This window comes from Herpailurus yagouaroundi, unplaced genomic scaffold, assembly GCF_014898765.1.
Source record: "Herpailurus yagouaroundi ecotype Mexico unplaced genomic scaffold, PumYag 207, whole genome shotgun sequence".
NCBI classification, from domain to species: domain Eukaryota; kingdom Metazoa; phylum Chordata; class Mammalia; order Carnivora; family Felidae; genus Herpailurus; species Herpailurus yagouaroundi.
The window spans coordinates 2,799,827-2,817,288 of NW_024412438.1; the positions used below are offsets into that span (position 1 = coordinate 2,799,827).

A 17,462-nucleotide genomic window follows, 5' to 3' on the forward strand; every position below is an offset into this window, starting at 1 on the left:
TTTTAAACTAATGCAATTGAGCATTTTCCCCATAAAGGGACTGTTAATTTGTAGTTCTTCCAAAAGTTTCCTGTGCTGACCCTTCGCCTATTTTCTCAGTGTTCGTTTACCTTTTTCTTATAGCTTTTGTAGGAACGATTTATAATTTGTATACAGTGAGGTGCACACATTTTATGTGCTTAGTTCGGTCAGTTGGACAAAAGCACGCACCCAACTAACGCAAAGTCTTGTCAGGATAGAAAATTTCTCCATCATTCCAGAAACTTCCCTCACATTCCCTCCCCTGCGATTACGTTATAGAAACGTTCGTACATTTTCTTAAAATGCTTTCATAATTTTGATATATAGTCACACAGTGTATCATATGCATGTTTGGGGTGAAGTAAGAATCTGCCTTTTCCTATTCTGGTGTTTTATATTATATTTATATTATGACTTTACTTTTTGGAATTAAAAAAATTATATGAGCCAGAGATCTAACTGTTTTTCCAAACAGGTATACATTATCTGCTACGATTGGTTAGGTCTATTCTCTTTCCTTTTATTTCCCTGCTACCTTAGCACGCCTGACGTGAACTTCCTTTCTACTGCTTCTGCCTAGTGCTAATCTCAACAATCCAGAACGAAGTGAGGGTTCTGGAGGGAAGAGGGCGGGGGATGGGCTAGATGGGGGATGGGCACTGAGTAGGGCACTTGTTGGGATGAGCGCTGGGTGTTGAATGTCAGCGATGCCTCACATTCTACTCCTGACGCCAATATTGCACTTCACGTTAACTAACTAGAATTTAAATACAGTTTGGAAAAAACCAAATACTGACACCGTTTGAACTTCTGCTGAGGAGGAGTCTGCCCGTCGCACGACGGGCTCCTATCACGTGCCCTGTGTTCTTGGCACACGCACCCCTCTGTCCCAGCTCCACACTCACCCCTGCCCTCGCCAACCCAGGCTCCGTGGGGCGCTCTCCCCATCACGTCCCTTGGCTGGGTTTCTCTCTTGAGTCTCTGTTTCTGGCCCATGGAAATGTTTAACTTTTTCTTTTTTAGGACAAATGTAGATTTTTACATGTTACATTTTTTCTGCCACCGCGAAGTATTTGGACCTCAGGGAGGGCTCAAGAAATGAAACGTGGGCCCCGAGGGTCCAGAAGTGTGGACTTTTTTTCCTGGATTTACACGGGAGCCCCACCATTTACTGATCTGCAGTTTGGGTCAAATTATTTAAACTCTGTATTTCTCAGGGTGCTTGGGTGGCTCAGTCGGGTTAGGCGTCCGACTTCGGCTCAGGTCATGATCTCACGGTCTGTGGGTTCGAGCCCCGCGTCGGGTCCTGTGCTGTCAGCTCAGAGCCTGGAGCTTGCTTGGGACTCTGTGTCTCCCCCTCTCTCTGCCCCTCCCCTGCTCACACTCTGTCTCTCTCTCTCTCTCTCTCTCTCTTAAAAATAAACATTAAAAAATATAAATAAAAATAAACTCTTTTCATGCTTAAAACTGGAATAGCAATCATATCTGATACATCATGCTGCCTTGCTAATTGTGTAAAACCATTTGGTTAAAATGCTTCAAGCTGTACATGGCACACATTAAACACTCAAAAAACTAAATTATTATTATGATTCCGCCTCAAATTTCCCTTTTTATTATTTATGGCATTTTACTCTATGAGTGCCCTACTTTATTATTTTAACAAACTTGAAATAGTATAAATACATTTACTTTATTGTAATTCTTAGGTTATTCTTCTGCGTGAAGTTTTATGTAGTTAAGCCTGCATCTGTCACATTTCCTGAATCTTGGTCACTGTAACTTGGTGGGTTTTGTGACTGCAGATTGAGACACTTCCCGTGCATTATAGGAGCCTCATGTGGCCGGGGCTTCTCACTCTGTCCCTCAAAAGCCATTTTGTATGTGCTTCCTCCAAGCCCTGGGGGTGTCAGTGGCCCGGGGCCACTTTTCATGATAATTCCCCATGTGAAGCTTCCCAGAGCACCCACGGGAGTGGCCTTGTCTTGGGGTTTTGATATTTCAGGGGAAAGTCTGTTTTCCCCCAGAGCTCGTAGAAAGACCAGGTTACTGTCATCTCTGTGCTGGTGGGTGAATTTTTTCCCCACCAAACCACTCTTTTATTAAGAAGAAAGCCTTCTGATGGCCCAGATTTTATGTGTTTTAGTTTCAAGCTTCTGTCTTTCACAGGCCCACGATTTTGTCTCCTGGTTCCTCCTGGATGAAATGCTAAGTTCATAAAAATCATCTCATGTAATATTTTCTCCTCACGGCACCAGAAATGTCAATTTACATGTGTAATACTCTGTTTTCACTTCCTCTTTATCTTCTTATCCGTAATGGAGGAATTTCCCTTTTCTTTTACCTGTTTAATGATGCATTTAAAAAATTATGTAATATTTATCCATCACGGAATGAATGAGTGAGTGAGTGAATGCACGCTTCCTTGGACTGGTCAATCACCATCTCCTGGTGAGAAGGAGCTGTTAGCAGAGCACGTGAGATGAGCAAATCCCTTGGCAGGAAGTCAGGACCGAAAGCCGGAAGTACAATCAAAGGGTCAGTGTATTCAATGTCCCAAGGGGGTCCCCTGTGGTCCAGAGTTCCCCTTGGTTGTTGGTCTTTCTGCCTGGAAAGTGACAAGTGACAACCATCCACCTTCTGGAAAACCCACACGTAGGCAATTAAAACAGAAAATAAAAGCTTCAAATTGAATTGTCTTTGGTCCCCAGGGGCCCCTCCACACCTGCCACCCCTCCCCCACCCCAAGCGAGCCCAGGCCACCAAGCAGGAGGGATTTTCACACACCGAGGAAGGTCTGCTCCCTGCTGCTCAGACATTTACCAACAGCCTCGCTGAGTCTCCCTGTGCCTCTGTCTCCCCTCAGACATCAAGACTGGAATGGCATAGCCTCATTCAAAAGGGGTTTATAATAGCTTCTATTGACCCTGAAGAAGATGATCTTCCTCATGAAGAAGAAAAGTTTGAGCTCTGAAAAGTCCAGTCTCCCAAAATAATCACTACCTGAACGGAGACTTACGCTGTCCTTCTCAGATTGCCTGGAGGAGACACGTGGGTGACTGAGATTGCCCGGAGAAGACACGTGGGTAATTCTGGGAGAAACTGGGTCTCTGGGACATCTTCATCTTCTAATCTGCCAGGAAGGTAACGGACGGCAGTTTCCAGGCATTGTGGGTGTGAATTCCCTGCCATGCTCTCTGGACTATGGAGGGCCCAACAGAATTCTAGGAACTAATGAATTGCATTGTAGAGACTCTTCTGGGCAGAAGGGTCTGCCTAAATAATGTCTGGAGAGTGTCTACACAGACACCGTCTAGAGCCCCACCAGCCAGCTCTGCTGCAACAAACATTAGCACCCCCAAAAGGATATATCTCTTACCCTGGATATAAAATTTCTAAGTCAAACCCCATCCAACAAAGACACCGTGTTGTTCAAGATGATTATAGTGACGGTTGAAATGACTACCATAACTCCTACCACATGATGATGATGGCCGTGAGTTATGACCATGTCTACCACCATGTGTACAACAATTCCTGTGATAAGAGATCGCATACGTGGTGACATTTCATTCGGTCATCGCGGCCTCGTGGCCCCAAGGTCAACCAAATACAACAGAGACCTCTGAAGTTATCCAGCTTCATTTTCTTATTGTGACTATCCTAGTAACTTCCTCAAATGGGAGATGGTATTTATTTTGTTCTGAGTTGTATTTCATGAAGACTCTGTCTCTGTCTCAATCCCTACACACCCGCCTTGCCATTGTACCTGACGTCCCTTCCAAGACACTGGACAGAGTTGACAGGGACACTGTTGCTCTGCGTCTGACAGAGAACCCTTGTGTATGCTGCAACCCTCAGAATCTCCAAGCCAAGAGTCTACCTGGTCCATCCGAGAGGATTTCGAGTCTTTATAGAACTCTGCCTCCCTGTGGCACCTGTGACTCCATCTTGCCGGGGGCCAAATATCCTCGCACAAGGATCTTTCTATCTCTCCTTTTGGCCAATGGCCCCCTCCCCCCCACGCCTCCCACCCAGTTTCACTTCCTCCACTGTAACCTTGAACATGAATTTACTTTGTTCTCCAATGAACCACTGAGCTTCTCACCTCTGGCTGCGGCCCCTAGTTTGCATCTGAGTTTAGATGTGCCTCTAAGTCATGGCCGCCCATATGCAAATGTCTGCCATCTGTCAGCTGTGAGAGCACCCAGAGGCCTATCATCTTAAGGACTTGCTGCCGCCCCAAGGGCCCCCCTACTTCACTGTGACAAGGCATATTTCTCTCCCCTGCATCACTCACTGGCACACAAACCACACCCCCTCCTGTTTGAAAATGCCGTGGAAAAGAACTAATTCTCAACTCCAGAGGCCCCATTCCCGTACAGGACAGAATGGAATCGCAAATATTTTGAAAAATCTGCTCAGAAGTCTGAAAAACCAATACCTATCACCAGCTCTTCCTCCACTTTTTGCAAGCACCTTTTTCTGTATTTTCTTCCTTAATTCACCGTCGTCCTTCAGAATCCTTTGCCGTCCTGACTGGGCAGGACAAGGAGGAGCCACAGACCGTCTAGAAGCCCTTCCACAGGCAAGGGCTGGACGAGCAGCTTGGTGAGCGGCTCTGTCCCAGGGAGAGAAACCCCTTCTTCCAAATACAAATGGACCATTGGCCCTGCAGAAAGTTAAAGTAGCATTGCTTGATACACTTTGAGGCGAGAGAGGCCAAAAACACTGGGCCTTATTTTTTACGAATTTTTTAGAAATACATAAACAGCATATGTTCACTTTATATAATATATATTATATATTAATATGTAATATTTATTTTAGATGATATATATTAACTATATAACGTTTACTTGCTTTATTATATATTATAACATATAACATTTATTTTAATGTATATTATCTAAAATAAATGTTATATATTGGAATTACACATTACAATAATTATAATATATATTAATATGTCATTAATACATAATGTAAAATAAACATATGCTTATATATATTATATAAGAATACTAGAACACTAGATATATAGAAGACTAGAGCATATAATGTTTTATATATATATACTAGAATATTTATTATATAGAATATAGAATATATATTATTCTATAAATTATATTCTGTAAATATATAGAATATATAGTAATATATATCATAATATTCCATATATAATATTCTATATGTTCTATATACTAAATAATAATATATAATAACATATAATCTATATTATATTCCATATTATATTCTAATTATATTCTATATACGTAGAATATAAATTATAATCTATATATTATATAAGAATACTAGAACACACTGATAAGCAAAGTGTGGAGGATAAAAGCCACCTTTAATTACATTATTCAAATATGATTATACCCACATTTGGTGTTTATTGTCCCACACATTATTATTGGACAAATGAGGGGATGATAATGTACAAGTAAATTGCATTCAGCAGCCCTTTTTCCTTACCAGTATATCATGAACAACTTTTATTGCTATTCAATATTGTACAAAATCATTTTAGTGGCTGCTCGGTAGTACACGGACATATAATTTATTTTTTTTACCTGCCTTTTTGGGCGTTTTCAGCACTTTTTTTACACTGCTATAAGCAAAGCTTTGACGATACGATGTATGACATCACACACGACACCAACGTGTCCCAAAGGGAAACTATGTGTGTGGTGAGTGACAATGTTGAGTATCCACCTGAACAGATGACGTTTATGGTGAGTGACAATGGTGAATATTCACCTGAACAGAGGACGTTGAGCCTAAGATCGCTTCACTGTCAGCCAGCCCACAGGTTACAAACAGCTATGATTTTGTGATTTAAAGTTTCAGGCTACATATAGTCCAAAAAGGCAACGTACGCCTGCCTGTCCAGCCTGTCCGAGGGGGCTGTTACACACAACACCTGTGGGGACCACGTCTGGTGAGAATGGGAGTGACAACGGGCTTTGGGGATGCGTGCCCTGGAGGGTGTGGCTGCATCGGGAGCAGTATGGATTAGAAACACGGAAGAAGACAACGTTTTCAATGATACCAGGACAAGCGCTTTGACTCTTAGCAACATCCCGTTCCGGAAGGCTGAAAAAATCTTCACCCGAGAACCCCGCGTGGCTGCAGAAATGGCCCTACTATCCTAAGGATCATTGAGAAGCATGGTGTCACAGTGAGATGTGACAGCGTTTGAGAGCCAGACTGTGGAATGGGCCCTCCTGACTTTGAGTCCCAGCTGTCGCTCCTGGAAAGTGGCCATGCTGATCTCGGTCAATTGCTTGCCTTCTCTGGTGCCTCAGTTTCCCCAGTCATGTAACAGGGATAGTGTGCACTTCAGAAGCTTGCTCAGGGCACCAAATAACTCTGTGAGCATAAAGCACTTACAGCCATGTCCAAGGCACCAGCAGACAGAAGTTAAGTGTTAACTGTCATCAGCATCAGGAGGAGGAGTTTCTTTGCATCTAGAGGGGCCATCTGCATTGACTCGGCGCCTGTAGGAAGGAAGACGGCGGCCAGACACTGACAAGCCCTTCTACTTCCTTTTTTTGCTAATTGTATACAACTTACTTTGAAAGCCGTTTCCATTCCCTGCACACAGACTCCAGCGGGTGGCCAAAGGGACATCTCTTCTCGGAGAGCTGACCCGGGTCCTCATGCTGCTGTGGTCACTGCTGGTCATCTTGGGTGAGTCCCATAACGTGCATCAGGACTGAGGTGGCAGCTGACGGGGTCTGCAGCCCCTGGACGCCCTCAGGGTTTATCAGAGCCCAGGGATCAGTGGAGATGCTCAGGTCTGTGCTTGCAGCTTAGATAGCAGAGTCCGAGGGGAAAGTCAGACGGTCACGCATCCTCGCCCTTAGTGTTCAAGGCTTATGATCTTAGATAATCAGTAATTAGTGATATGTTCTCCTGAATCCAGTTTTCATAATTTCAACATTTACTACTCCTCCCTGAGAACTACTCGCACACATCTCTCCAAGACTGGGTTCAGAGACGCGGGGACACTCTTTGCTGAGGCCCCTCCGTTAGCCGTCCGCTACCAGGGAAACAAGAGTCCTTTCTCCACATTCAGGAGGCCCTAACATTTGTTAATGAGTAAAAGGACTCTCACATAAAACGTGGCCAGGGAAAGGGAATCTGCTCAAGGTGGGTTCGGCTTTCAAAACTGTGTGCCGCTCTCCGCCTGTCGGTAAGCGAGGTTGTGGCCGGTCCAGCCCTCGTGGGTCTTATTAAGACGGCAAGATGCCCTTCGGCATAAATGGTCAGGAAGCTTTGAAAAACGACAGGTTTATTACTTCCGGGGCCGGGCAGTTCCACGGCACCCCGGGACCGCACAGCGAGGTGGAGGGGAGAGACAGAGCCTGGGTCCGGGGTCCTGCTCGTCCTGGGGCGGAGGCTCACTCTTTGTTGGAGAATTAAAACAAGTGAGTGGGAATTTGAAGCATGAGAAGTCAATAAACCAAGGGGCCCACATGGTCAGTTACGGAAATCAGCCGAGAGCCCTAGAACAGAAGAGCCTCAGAGTGGGGGGAGGGGACCGGCTCTTGGCCTGCAGCTTGTGGCCGGCACTGTCTTTGAAATGGGTGCCTTAGCATCAAGGCTTAAGTCAGGCACAAGGTCGGGCTTTACGCAACAGAAAACCCCCGACTTTCAGGGCTCACACTACTCACTCTGACTGGGTGTGTTTCCCTATGGACTCTTGGTGACTCGGGATGCCGTGTCGTGGTGTAGTCGACACATCGGGTGTGGAGGTGGTCGACGGGGACGGGAGAAGGACAAGGAAAAGGAGAGAGTCGCTGGATACCCAGCGTCCATCCCTGGGACGTGCCTCGGGTGGTCCCTTCGGTCCAGGGATGGGTTTGCACCTGCCTTGTGGATGTGACATGAGCGGGGGGGCCGGTTGAGTTTGGAGGGGTGAGATTGCTGGTGATAATGGAGTAGAGGACAGAAAAGGGAGTGATGGGAACTTTGGGGGCACTCTAGCAGAGTGATAATAGATTTCTAAATTGTGGGGGCAAACGCTCGGGGCTAACCTCAGGTTTCTGATGTCCCCACAGCTCCAGTCGATGGAAAATCAGGTGAGTCACCTCTGGCCTGTTGTTCTCGGGGTCCGGGTCCCACGAGGTCCTGCAGAGTGGGACAAGGAGAGGCCTCGGAGATGTTCCGGTGTCACTGTTCCCCTGGGACAGCCTGCCCCGTGGCTGCTCTGCTTGGCTGGGTGAGGAGGGTGTGCCCGGCCTGCCGGGGCCCGCGTCCGCCGTGTGGCCACAGCCCGCAGGGAGGGAGGCGTGTGGAAATGTGCAGGCTGGACACGGGCCCATGTGGGAGGATGGATCTCCAGGCCCTGGGACCCCGGCTCCTCCACAAGGTCCGGCTGAAGGTCCTCACAGCTCTGGCTAAGAGCGTCTGCGTGGTCGGACGGTCCTGTGCCATCATGCTTCTCTGGCCGGGGCCACCCCCGGTGGAAGGGGCTCTCGGGGCCCCAAGGAACCGTCCTGGGATGACAGACTCTCGTCTGTCTTCCCCCGACAGCATTCTCCCCGGGGAATTCTTCCAGTTTCTGGATGAAGTCTGTACCCGTGGTTTAAAAATCAGCTTGATTATAAGTCCCACAGCCGAGTCCCCAGGGGATCCAGTCCCTGTCACTGCAGGAAGGCAAACATCTCCAATTAATCTAATTGTTTCCGCAGCCCACCTCGTCTGCCCTTCTAACTCCACGTTTTATAACCCAGATTGTCCCCCAGTGCCCAACAGGTAAATCTGGTTCTCCGAGTGGACAGCCAGTCACACGTCGTCCAAATTTCATCAAACTCCCGTGAAAGGGCTCGGGTTCTGGTTCCGCGTTTTAGGAGACGCTTCGTCTCTTACGTGACCGAATTCTGCCTCCTTCCACTGCACCTGCAGATTCTTCCAGTCCTGCTACAGTTGAACAGTGTTAGAAGATTTGTGTCGAGATATAGCTTAGTTTCTCACCTGGAGGTCGGAATCCTCAACTACAAACCCTAAAATGTAATGCAAATGTCCCAGACGCTGAACGCGGTCTGGTACGGAGAGACGGCCCCGGGGGACGCTTATTTTTGGCAATGACTTTTTTTCTCGTGAAAGTCAGTCACCTAAGAGCTGACCCTTGGATTAAAAGGTCAGCTCCACCTTATTACTCATTGAAGGGATGGGGGAATTTTCTGGAAAATGCTCAAGGGGGCAATTTCTGAGGATTGAGACACTGGATCCCATTCCAGTAGCCAGTTGACTCCCCAGTGATCTGGGCCCCCTGGCGGTTTCCTCCGGCAAGGCGAGAAGACGGGGCAGAATGTGCATTCAGAGCACAGTGCGGGGCCCTTAAAGGCTGGATAAAAGCAGAGGGGGCAGGAAAGCAAAGTGTCCCCTGAGGACAATGGTCCCCCGGGTGACATCACCAATAGACAGAGCCGGGCAGGAGAAGCACCAGCCGCACACTCCCGCATCCACGTAGAAAAAGAAGTTTACGCTGAGACCCCTGCAATGGGCTGAATGTTTGAGTCCCCACCCCCCAAATCGCATGTTGAAACCCTAATCCCCAGTGGATGGTATGTGGGGGTGGGGCCCTTGGGAGGTCATGAGGTCATGGAGGCGGGGTCCTCGTGATGGGATTAGTGCCTTCAGAAGTCAGCAGTCTGCAGCCTGGAAGAGGGACCCCACCAGAACCCAGCTGCGCCAGCACCTTGGTCCTGGACTTTTAGGCTCCCGAACCGGGAGAAAGAAATGTCTGTCGTCGAGAAGACACCCAGCGCATAGTATTTTGCTACAGCAGCCCAAGCTGACTCAGAGACCCCCTCAGGACAAAAATAGGAGGCGGCCCCGAGTAACTAAGGCGTGGGTTGGAACCTCCATCCTGCCGAAAGGGGAAGGGGCCACACGGACACCCTCTCGCTGCCCGACAGCAAAGAGACAGGTCAACATCTGCGTCCCCCTCACCCCTTCTCTTGCAGACTGGCTGACCCTCGTGGCTCCCTCTGCCGTCTTTGAAGGAGACAGAATAGATCTGACATGTCAGAGGAAAAACGACTGGTGGAAAGTCACGAGGGTGTCATATCACAAGGACGGAGAAGAGTTACAGTTTTCAAGCGAACTCTCCAACTTTTCTATCCAAAGAGCAGTTTTGAGTGACAGTGGCACTTATCACTGTGCTGTTGCTCTTGTTTGGCCTCTCTTTTCTTTCCAAAAGGAAAAAACCTCAAGAAGTGTAAGGATTGAAGTTCAAGGTACAGTCTTCCCTCCTGCGGGACAGGGGCTGGACCAGAGCAGGGCAGGTCCTGGGAGGGGCACCTGACCCCCCGGCCCACCCCCGCACGCCGACCAGAGGGGAACCCGAGTCCTGTAGTCCGACAGCAGGAAGGGAGACCATGTGTTGGGTGACACGGCTGGTCTGAATGTCTTGTTTGCTGGGGTGGCTTTTCGGCAGGAACCTTCGACCTCACTGTGACCCTTCTTTCCAGAGCTATTTCCACGCCCTGTGCTCACAGTCAGCCCCTTCCGGGCCGTCGAGGGGAACCCAGTGACGCTGACCTGTGAGACCAAGCTTTCTCCACAGAGGTCAGATGCCCAGCTCCAATTTTGCTTCTTCAGAGATGGTAGAGCCCTGGGGTCCGGCTGGAGCAGCTCCCCAGAGCTCAGGGTCCCTGCCATGTGGAGTGGAGACTCAGGGTCCTACTGGTGCGAGGCAGAGACAGTGACTCCCAGAGTCAGAAAACAGAGCCTCCAGTCGCAGATTCACGTGCGGGGTAAGTGGGAGTGGGTCTGAGCACCGGGGGGACAGGGGTCCTTCAGGCCCTCTCCAGACACCTAGTCTTCCGGGAGCTTGTGCAGCTCCTGTCCTGGAAAGTGGGAACTGAGCTAGAAAATGGGCATTTCGTAAAATCAACAATCGGACAAAGCCCCCGTTGAAAAACGGAATCCAATGGGGCAAATGCGAAGACCGAATTGGCTTTATCAAGCCATTTGTGAGTCAGCTGGACCCCAGCCAGCCTGTGGAGAGACGCTCAGAGATGCGCAAAGCGGAAGGTTTTTATAGGCAGGAGGTGGGGCCAGGGAGTGATGAGAAAATTTAAAAAGCATCGTTTCAGGTCCCGGACATCTTTGTGGGGAGGAAACTGCAGGGGTTTTTTTTGGTTTTCGGTTTTCGTTCTATCATGCAGATGACCTCGTGTGGATCCAGGAATTTCAGACTGACTTTTAGAAGGTCACATTGCCAGGGCACCTGGGGGCCTCGGCGGGTTAAGCGTCTGACTCTTGATTTCGGCTTAGGTCATGATCTCACGGTCTTGTGAGTTCGAGCCCCCCATGGGCTCTGCACTGATGGTGTGGAGCCTGCTTGGGATTCTCCCTCTTTCTCTGCCCCTCCCCTCGCTTGCACTCTCTCTGTCTCTCTCAAAATACAGAAACTTAAAAAAAAAAATTAGAAGGTCACATCCCTAGGATTGGCTGAAACCATAATTAAGTCTCAGTTGGCCGTCAGTGAAGGACAAATACTCCATTTGGGGCTTTTCTTCTTCTCTTTTAAACACTCCTTATAATCTCTCCCTTCTTTATTAAAGTAATGTCCATCAGTCATGCCTTCAATGATCCCTGGGTGCCTTTGCATTTAGAAGCGGGCTGGGCACCTGCTCCACAGTGGCTCTGCCTACAGCCCCACATGCTGGCTTTCAACCCAAGCTGGTTTATTAGAAGGCACCACGGTGCTCCAGTGCGGGCGGCTAAGCGAAGCATCAGAGGAAGCAGAAATCAGAGTGAACTAAGCAGCCGGAGGAGGGGTGGTAATTCGTGTTGAGCCTTGAAATTGGGAATAATGAAGGAATGGTCACAGATATTGTTAGTGGGAGCAGCGTCTCTTCCAAGGTAGGACTGATGCTACCGGGACGCCCTCGCTCTGTGCTCAATGCATTGGTCTGGACAGCGACTCCTCCCCCCCCCCCCCCAGAAATACTTCCTGTCTCGTGGAGCAGTTGACATGTTCTTTAGTGACGCCCTGAAATTAGGTGGGATTGGGGTTGGGGCATGCAGTGTCTTATCCACATTCTTCAAGGGCACTCGCTGCGGACCCCCCACCTTTCTGTACTTACAGTGGATTACGGGGGCAACGCCCGTACACCCACTTCTTGGACCACCTGGTCCCAGAGTCCTCCGCGGTCGGGTTCTCACCTGCCATCTTCTGTCCGTCTAGGAGTGCCTGTCTCTAACGTAAGCTTAGAGATGCGGGCCCCCAGGGGCCAGGTGATCGAAGGGAGGAACCTGGTCCTGCTCTGCTCGGTGACCGAAGGCACAGGAAACATCACATTTTCCTGGCACAGAGAGGCCACAGGAACCAGCGTGGGGAAGAAGACCCAGCGTTCCCTGTCGGTGGAGCTGGAGGTCCCAGCTGTGCAGGAGCGCGATGCTGGCCGTTATTACTGCAGAGCGGACAACGGCCATGGCCCCATCCAGAGCAAGGTGCTGAGTATCCTTGTGAGAAGTGAGTTGTGCTCTGATTCAGCCCAGACAGAAACCCCAGAGCCAAGGCCACAGTCCTGGGGGTCCCGAGGAAGGGGCTGGAGGGTCGGTGCTCTGCAACACCAACAGCAATGGAAGGATGGGTTACCCTTGCAAGTTAAACTGTGGATGTCTTTCTTTTCCTAGAAGGGAATGACAAAGGGGGCTGGACTGGCATTAGAAAAACACACGCTGAGAATTACACATGACCGTGTCTCCAGATACTTCCCCAGAATTGATATTCTCCCAAATTCTTAAAGACGTTGTTGAGGGTTGGAGAGGCCAGGCCCGTTGCTGAGGTCCTAGTCTGGGGGTCTGTGTCCGCCACGTCCTCACAAACCCTGTCCACGGCTCCTGTCTCCCTCAGTCCCAGTGTCCTGCCCAATCCTATCCATCACAGCACCCAGAGCCCAGGCCGTGGAGGGGGACGTGGTAGAGCTTCGCTGTGAGGCCCAGAGGGGCTCTCCCCCCATCCTGTACCGGTTTTATTACGAGGACGTCCCCCTGGGGAACAGCTCAGCCCCCTCTGGAGGAGGAGCGTCCTTCAACCTGTCTCTGACCGCAGAACATTCTGGAAACTATTCCTGCGAGGCCGACAATGGTCTCGGGGCCCGGCGCAGCGAGGTGGTGCCACTCAGCCTCTCAGGTGGGTTGATGGTCCCTGGATACAGGAGCATTATGACCAGTGGCTCTGCCCCATCCATCTTCATTGGTACCATATTGGGGTTTTGGAAGGTAGGTGGAGGTCTAGGTGGTGGGAGGTTGGAGAAGGTGGTCTCGGTGCCTGGCCACCTCTTTTTCTCCACACTAACCTGGAAAGTGCACGTTACACTTAGATAACGTTGCGTGACCACCATTCCTGCATAGTATTGATGGGGATTCCAGCCTTTACCCTCTGAGGCTGACGCGCTGGTCTCTTCCCTCAGGGACCAGCAGCTACAGAGAAGAACATGTCACAGACAGAGCTCTTGGGCTGCTGGGTGTCCCTGCTTGTGTTGCTGCTGCTCTGCTGTTTTACTGCAGGTTCCACAAGACACGGGGTTGGTCATCTACCATTTGTTTTCATTGTCCTTTATTGCTGTGAACTTTTCCATTACTGATAGAGATTGGACAGGAAAGGAGAATTGAGAAATTAAGAAATTAGGAAGGAAAGAGAGAGAGAGAGAGAAGGGAAAAGAAAAAAAGAAAGGAGGGAGGGAGGGAGGAAGAAGGAAGGAAGGGAGGAAGGGAGGGAGAGAGGAAGGGAGGGAGGGAGGAAAGGAAGGAAGGAAGGAAGGAAGGAAGGAAGGAAGGAAGGAGGGAAGGAAGCTCCCCAAATCTCGTCAATTCTTTTTACGCGTCACAGTTTTACATGGTGGCTTCTGCTTCAATAGCAAGTGTGGTAGTGAGTCTGCAATGTCTTTTTCCAACTAGTTTCAGACCACAGTGTCACGCACGTTCACGACAATCTCATCAGGTCCCGTAGCTAACACTTGCCCAGATGCAAGGGGAGAGGGCACAGTCTCCACTCCAAAGACAGCTCTAAATGTTAAAGAACTCGCAGCCGTATTTTTTAGATTTCCACACGAATCACCACGATGCCAGTCCCTGCCTTCCTCCCACCAGACTTCTGGAAGCAAGTGCCATGGGGGGCCAGCAGTTCCAGACCTAGGCCTCTCTCCGGGAGCGTCTCCCTTCTCCGACCTGGCCTGGGAGGTTCTTCCCTGTCCTGTCCCCTCTTCAACACCAGTATATAGACTTCCGCCAGGATTTTGTCCAATATCTCCAGTTCTCAGAAAAAAAGGCCAGTTCCGTTTCCTCCACCATCCCTAGAAGCACGAGACACCTTCTTCCATAACCAACACTCCCATAAAGCCGCTGCCATGTTAGCACGACCGTGCATTATCTTTGTAACATTATTTTTAAGACCAAGAATTTAGGAAACTCTTCGAAGGGGTAGCTCATACTAATCCCTACCAGCATACTGCTAGCCAAAACACGTTACCAATGACCAATTATTGCATGTGTTACATATGACGAGCTTACACGTATTATGTGTAATTATAAAAAAATCATTTGGAAGTGTGCATCATGGTCCAGGTTTAACAGTCTTGGGGAAGTTGAGTGGGCCGAGGTGCTCACATCCAGTAGAGGGCAGAGCTAAGATCCAGTGTCCACACTGGCCTGGCCAGAAAGCCTCAAGCCTGCACTCTTGACCTGAACAATTCTCCTCTTGCAAGTTTCCCCAGCTCCAGCAGTGTCATTTTTTTCTTTAAAATTTTAAAAAATATTTATTTTATTTTTGAGAGAGAGAGAGAGAGAGAGAGAGCAGGGGAGGGGCAGAGAGAGAGAGAGAGAGGGAGACACAGAATCCGAAGCAGGCTCCAGGCTCTGAGCTGTCAGCACAGAGCCCGATGTGGGGCTCAAACTTACGAGCTGTGAGATCATGACCTGAGCTGAAGTCAGACGCTTCATCGAGTGAGCCACCCAGACATCCTGAGGTGTCATTTATTAATCTGTAAGATACAGGACAAGCATGGGAGACAACAGAGTTGCAAGATAAGCTTTTTAAGCTCCTACAAAATGTTCTCTTAGACCTATCAACTACCACCGAATGAAAGAAATTTTGGAAAGTCACCAGTCATTCCTTTCCCAGATGGTGAAAATGTAGCTCAGTTTTTTCAAGTTCAGCGGAAGTTATATTTTTAAACAGACCATCTAAGACTAAGGAATTGTGATATTGTTTTTTCTTGCACTATGGTTTTTAACTGATAAAAATATGTCTATGAAGAGCGAGGTTGTTTTTCTAAAATAATTTCTAATTCATCCACTGTTGAATTCTCCCACTCTTTCAAGTTATACACCAATATAGTATTGATTTTTTTTAAATATAGAAACAATCTACAAAGCAATAGAACATTTACTTTCTATTTTCCAATTTTTAAGCAATTCATTTTTCACGTCTAATTATATGGCCAAGGGCCTCTGAAATGTTATGTTATGTGGATGCGCTTGTCTAACCCTTGTTTTTGAGGGAAATTTTTCTAGTATTTCTCTGCTATACACTATATTCAAATACTCCTTCTAGAGAAGTTCCAGTTTTCTTATTTTATCAAGACTACTTCTCAGAAACAACTTTTAATTTTTGCTAATACCTTGTTAGTACCTGTGAAGATAATAATATAATCTCTTTTTCATCTATTAAATCAATTAGTTAAATTATACCAGAATACTTAATGTTGACTCATCTTTGCATTCCTGATAACAACCCAATTTTGATGGTGCATTTTTAAGAAAAACTAGCGTTCTTTTGAAGTTTTCTTCCTTGATGGTAATGTGTGACATTTGCCAGCTTTGTTGCTACCGTGATCTTTTCCGGGTTTTGTACTCCACGTTATTCCATTTTTGCCAAAGGAAGCTCAACGTTGTCCTACTTTTTATATTTTTGTATGTTCTGGAATAGTTTACATAGCAGTCTAATTATCTGGTTTTTAAAGAGTCTATGTGCTCCCCTATGGAACCTTCGCCTGGTGGGGCTTTGGGGGAGCAGGTCTTCTGGAACTTTCTCTGTTTCTGCTCTTGTAACCAATCTTGTGAGAGACGCTGCTAATGTTCACCCAGCCCTCCTTTGCTTCCGGGCATGTGGACAGTCTGTGTTTCCCTGTCTCCTTGAAGTTCCATGTGGCCAGAGACATGTCCGCAGAAGCGGTACATGTTGTTTCCTGTCAGAAGTATTTATTAGTGAGGCGCTGATGCCCCTTCTCCTTCCCTTGTGCCAGTGACCAGGCACACACATGCTGAGCGGACAGTGTCTCCAGCTGGAGTGGCCTCTGGAAGCCTCAATCCCTGAGTGACTGTGGTGACAGACACTCCCCCACCAGCAGACTTCTGACAGGTCTGCAGCACAAATGGGAAATTTGCAAACGCAAATCCCCCACAAGTCGAGCCTCGCTTGTTAATGCAGCAGAACACACCCCATCCTGACGCCACATTCTGTTCACGTTTCCTTTATCTTCTGGGGACTTTTCCTAGAAAAGTACCTGTTTTATCCAGGGTTCCAAATTTCCTTCCTTGGAACTGAGTGAAGTCTTGTGCTTCCCTGTGATTCTTTTCGCTTCCCGTGGCGGCGCTCAGTCCTCCGTTCTTTCTCGTTCACATTCTTTTTTTTTTTTTTTTTAATTTTTTTTTTCAACGTTTATTTATTTTTGGGACAGAGAGAGACAGAGCATGAACAGGGGAGGGGCAGAGAGAGAGGGAGACACAGAATCGGAAACAGGCTCCAGGCTCTGAGCCATCGGCCCAGAGCCTGACGCGGGGCTCGAACTCCCGGACCGTGAGATCGTGACCTGGCTGAAGTCAGACGCTTAACTGACTGCGCCACCCAGGCGCCCCTCTCGTTCACATTCTTGAATGGCACAGCGTATCCATCCTCTGGATTGTTCCTAGAATCATTTATTTCATCTACCAGTTTGCTTTCTAAATCTGAAATTTCTGCTTTTCTTAGTTGCCGCATTTTTCCCATTGGTCGTATTCTTTAGAACAAATCGGATATTTAATGTATTTGCTTTCCTCCGTCTTATATATTTGTCCATGCACTCAGCAGCTTAAGACTTAATTCCCTTAAATGTACAAGTTATAGACACATCCAGGTTTCTTCATGGTTTTGTTGTGAATTATCTGCTCCACTAAGATCTAAGATTGTTGATATCATACTCACTTTATAGACTATTTTTGAAGTTTTCTTTGGAAGCCAAGATTTCATCGACTTTTGTTAATATTCAAAAGTGCTTAAGAAGTCCATTTTAAATCCATTTTTAAAATAATGTATTCAGTAAGGAGTTGCTAGGCTCACACACCCTGATTTCATACTGTTTGAAGATATGTGTGCCTTGCCTTATGGTTGAGTGACTGTTTGGCTTGGTAGAAAATCCTGAGGTCAT

General features: G+C 47.9%; 1 protein-coding gene across 3 annotated transcripts in view; it reads left to right on the top strand.

Annotated features, from left to right (window-relative positions):
- Positions 1–5,363: 5,363 nt before the first annotated feature.
- Positions 5,364–17,462, top strand: part of LOC121015561 (Fc receptor-like protein 2) — a 149,912-nt gene continuing 137,813 nt past the window's right edge. Inside the window, exons 1-7 of one of the 3 annotated variants that reach the window (XM_040452535.1) lie at positions 5,364–6,723; positions 8,097–8,117; positions 10,008–10,280; positions 10,515–10,799; positions 12,239–12,526; positions 12,911–13,189; positions 13,470–13,583. In XM_040452535.1, the coding sequence (XP_040308469.1) occupies positions 6,693–6,723; positions 8,097–8,117; positions 10,008–10,280; positions 10,515–10,799; positions 12,239–12,526; positions 12,911–13,189; positions 13,470–13,583 (1,291 nt within the window). In that variant the 5' untranslated portion in view covers positions 5,364–6,692. The remainder of the gene's footprint in view (positions 6,724–8,096; positions 8,118–10,007; positions 10,281–10,514; positions 10,800–12,238; positions 12,527–12,910; positions 13,190–13,469; positions 13,584–17,462) is intronic. The other 2 variants (XM_040452534.1, XM_040452536.1) reach the window with 2 other exon arrangements.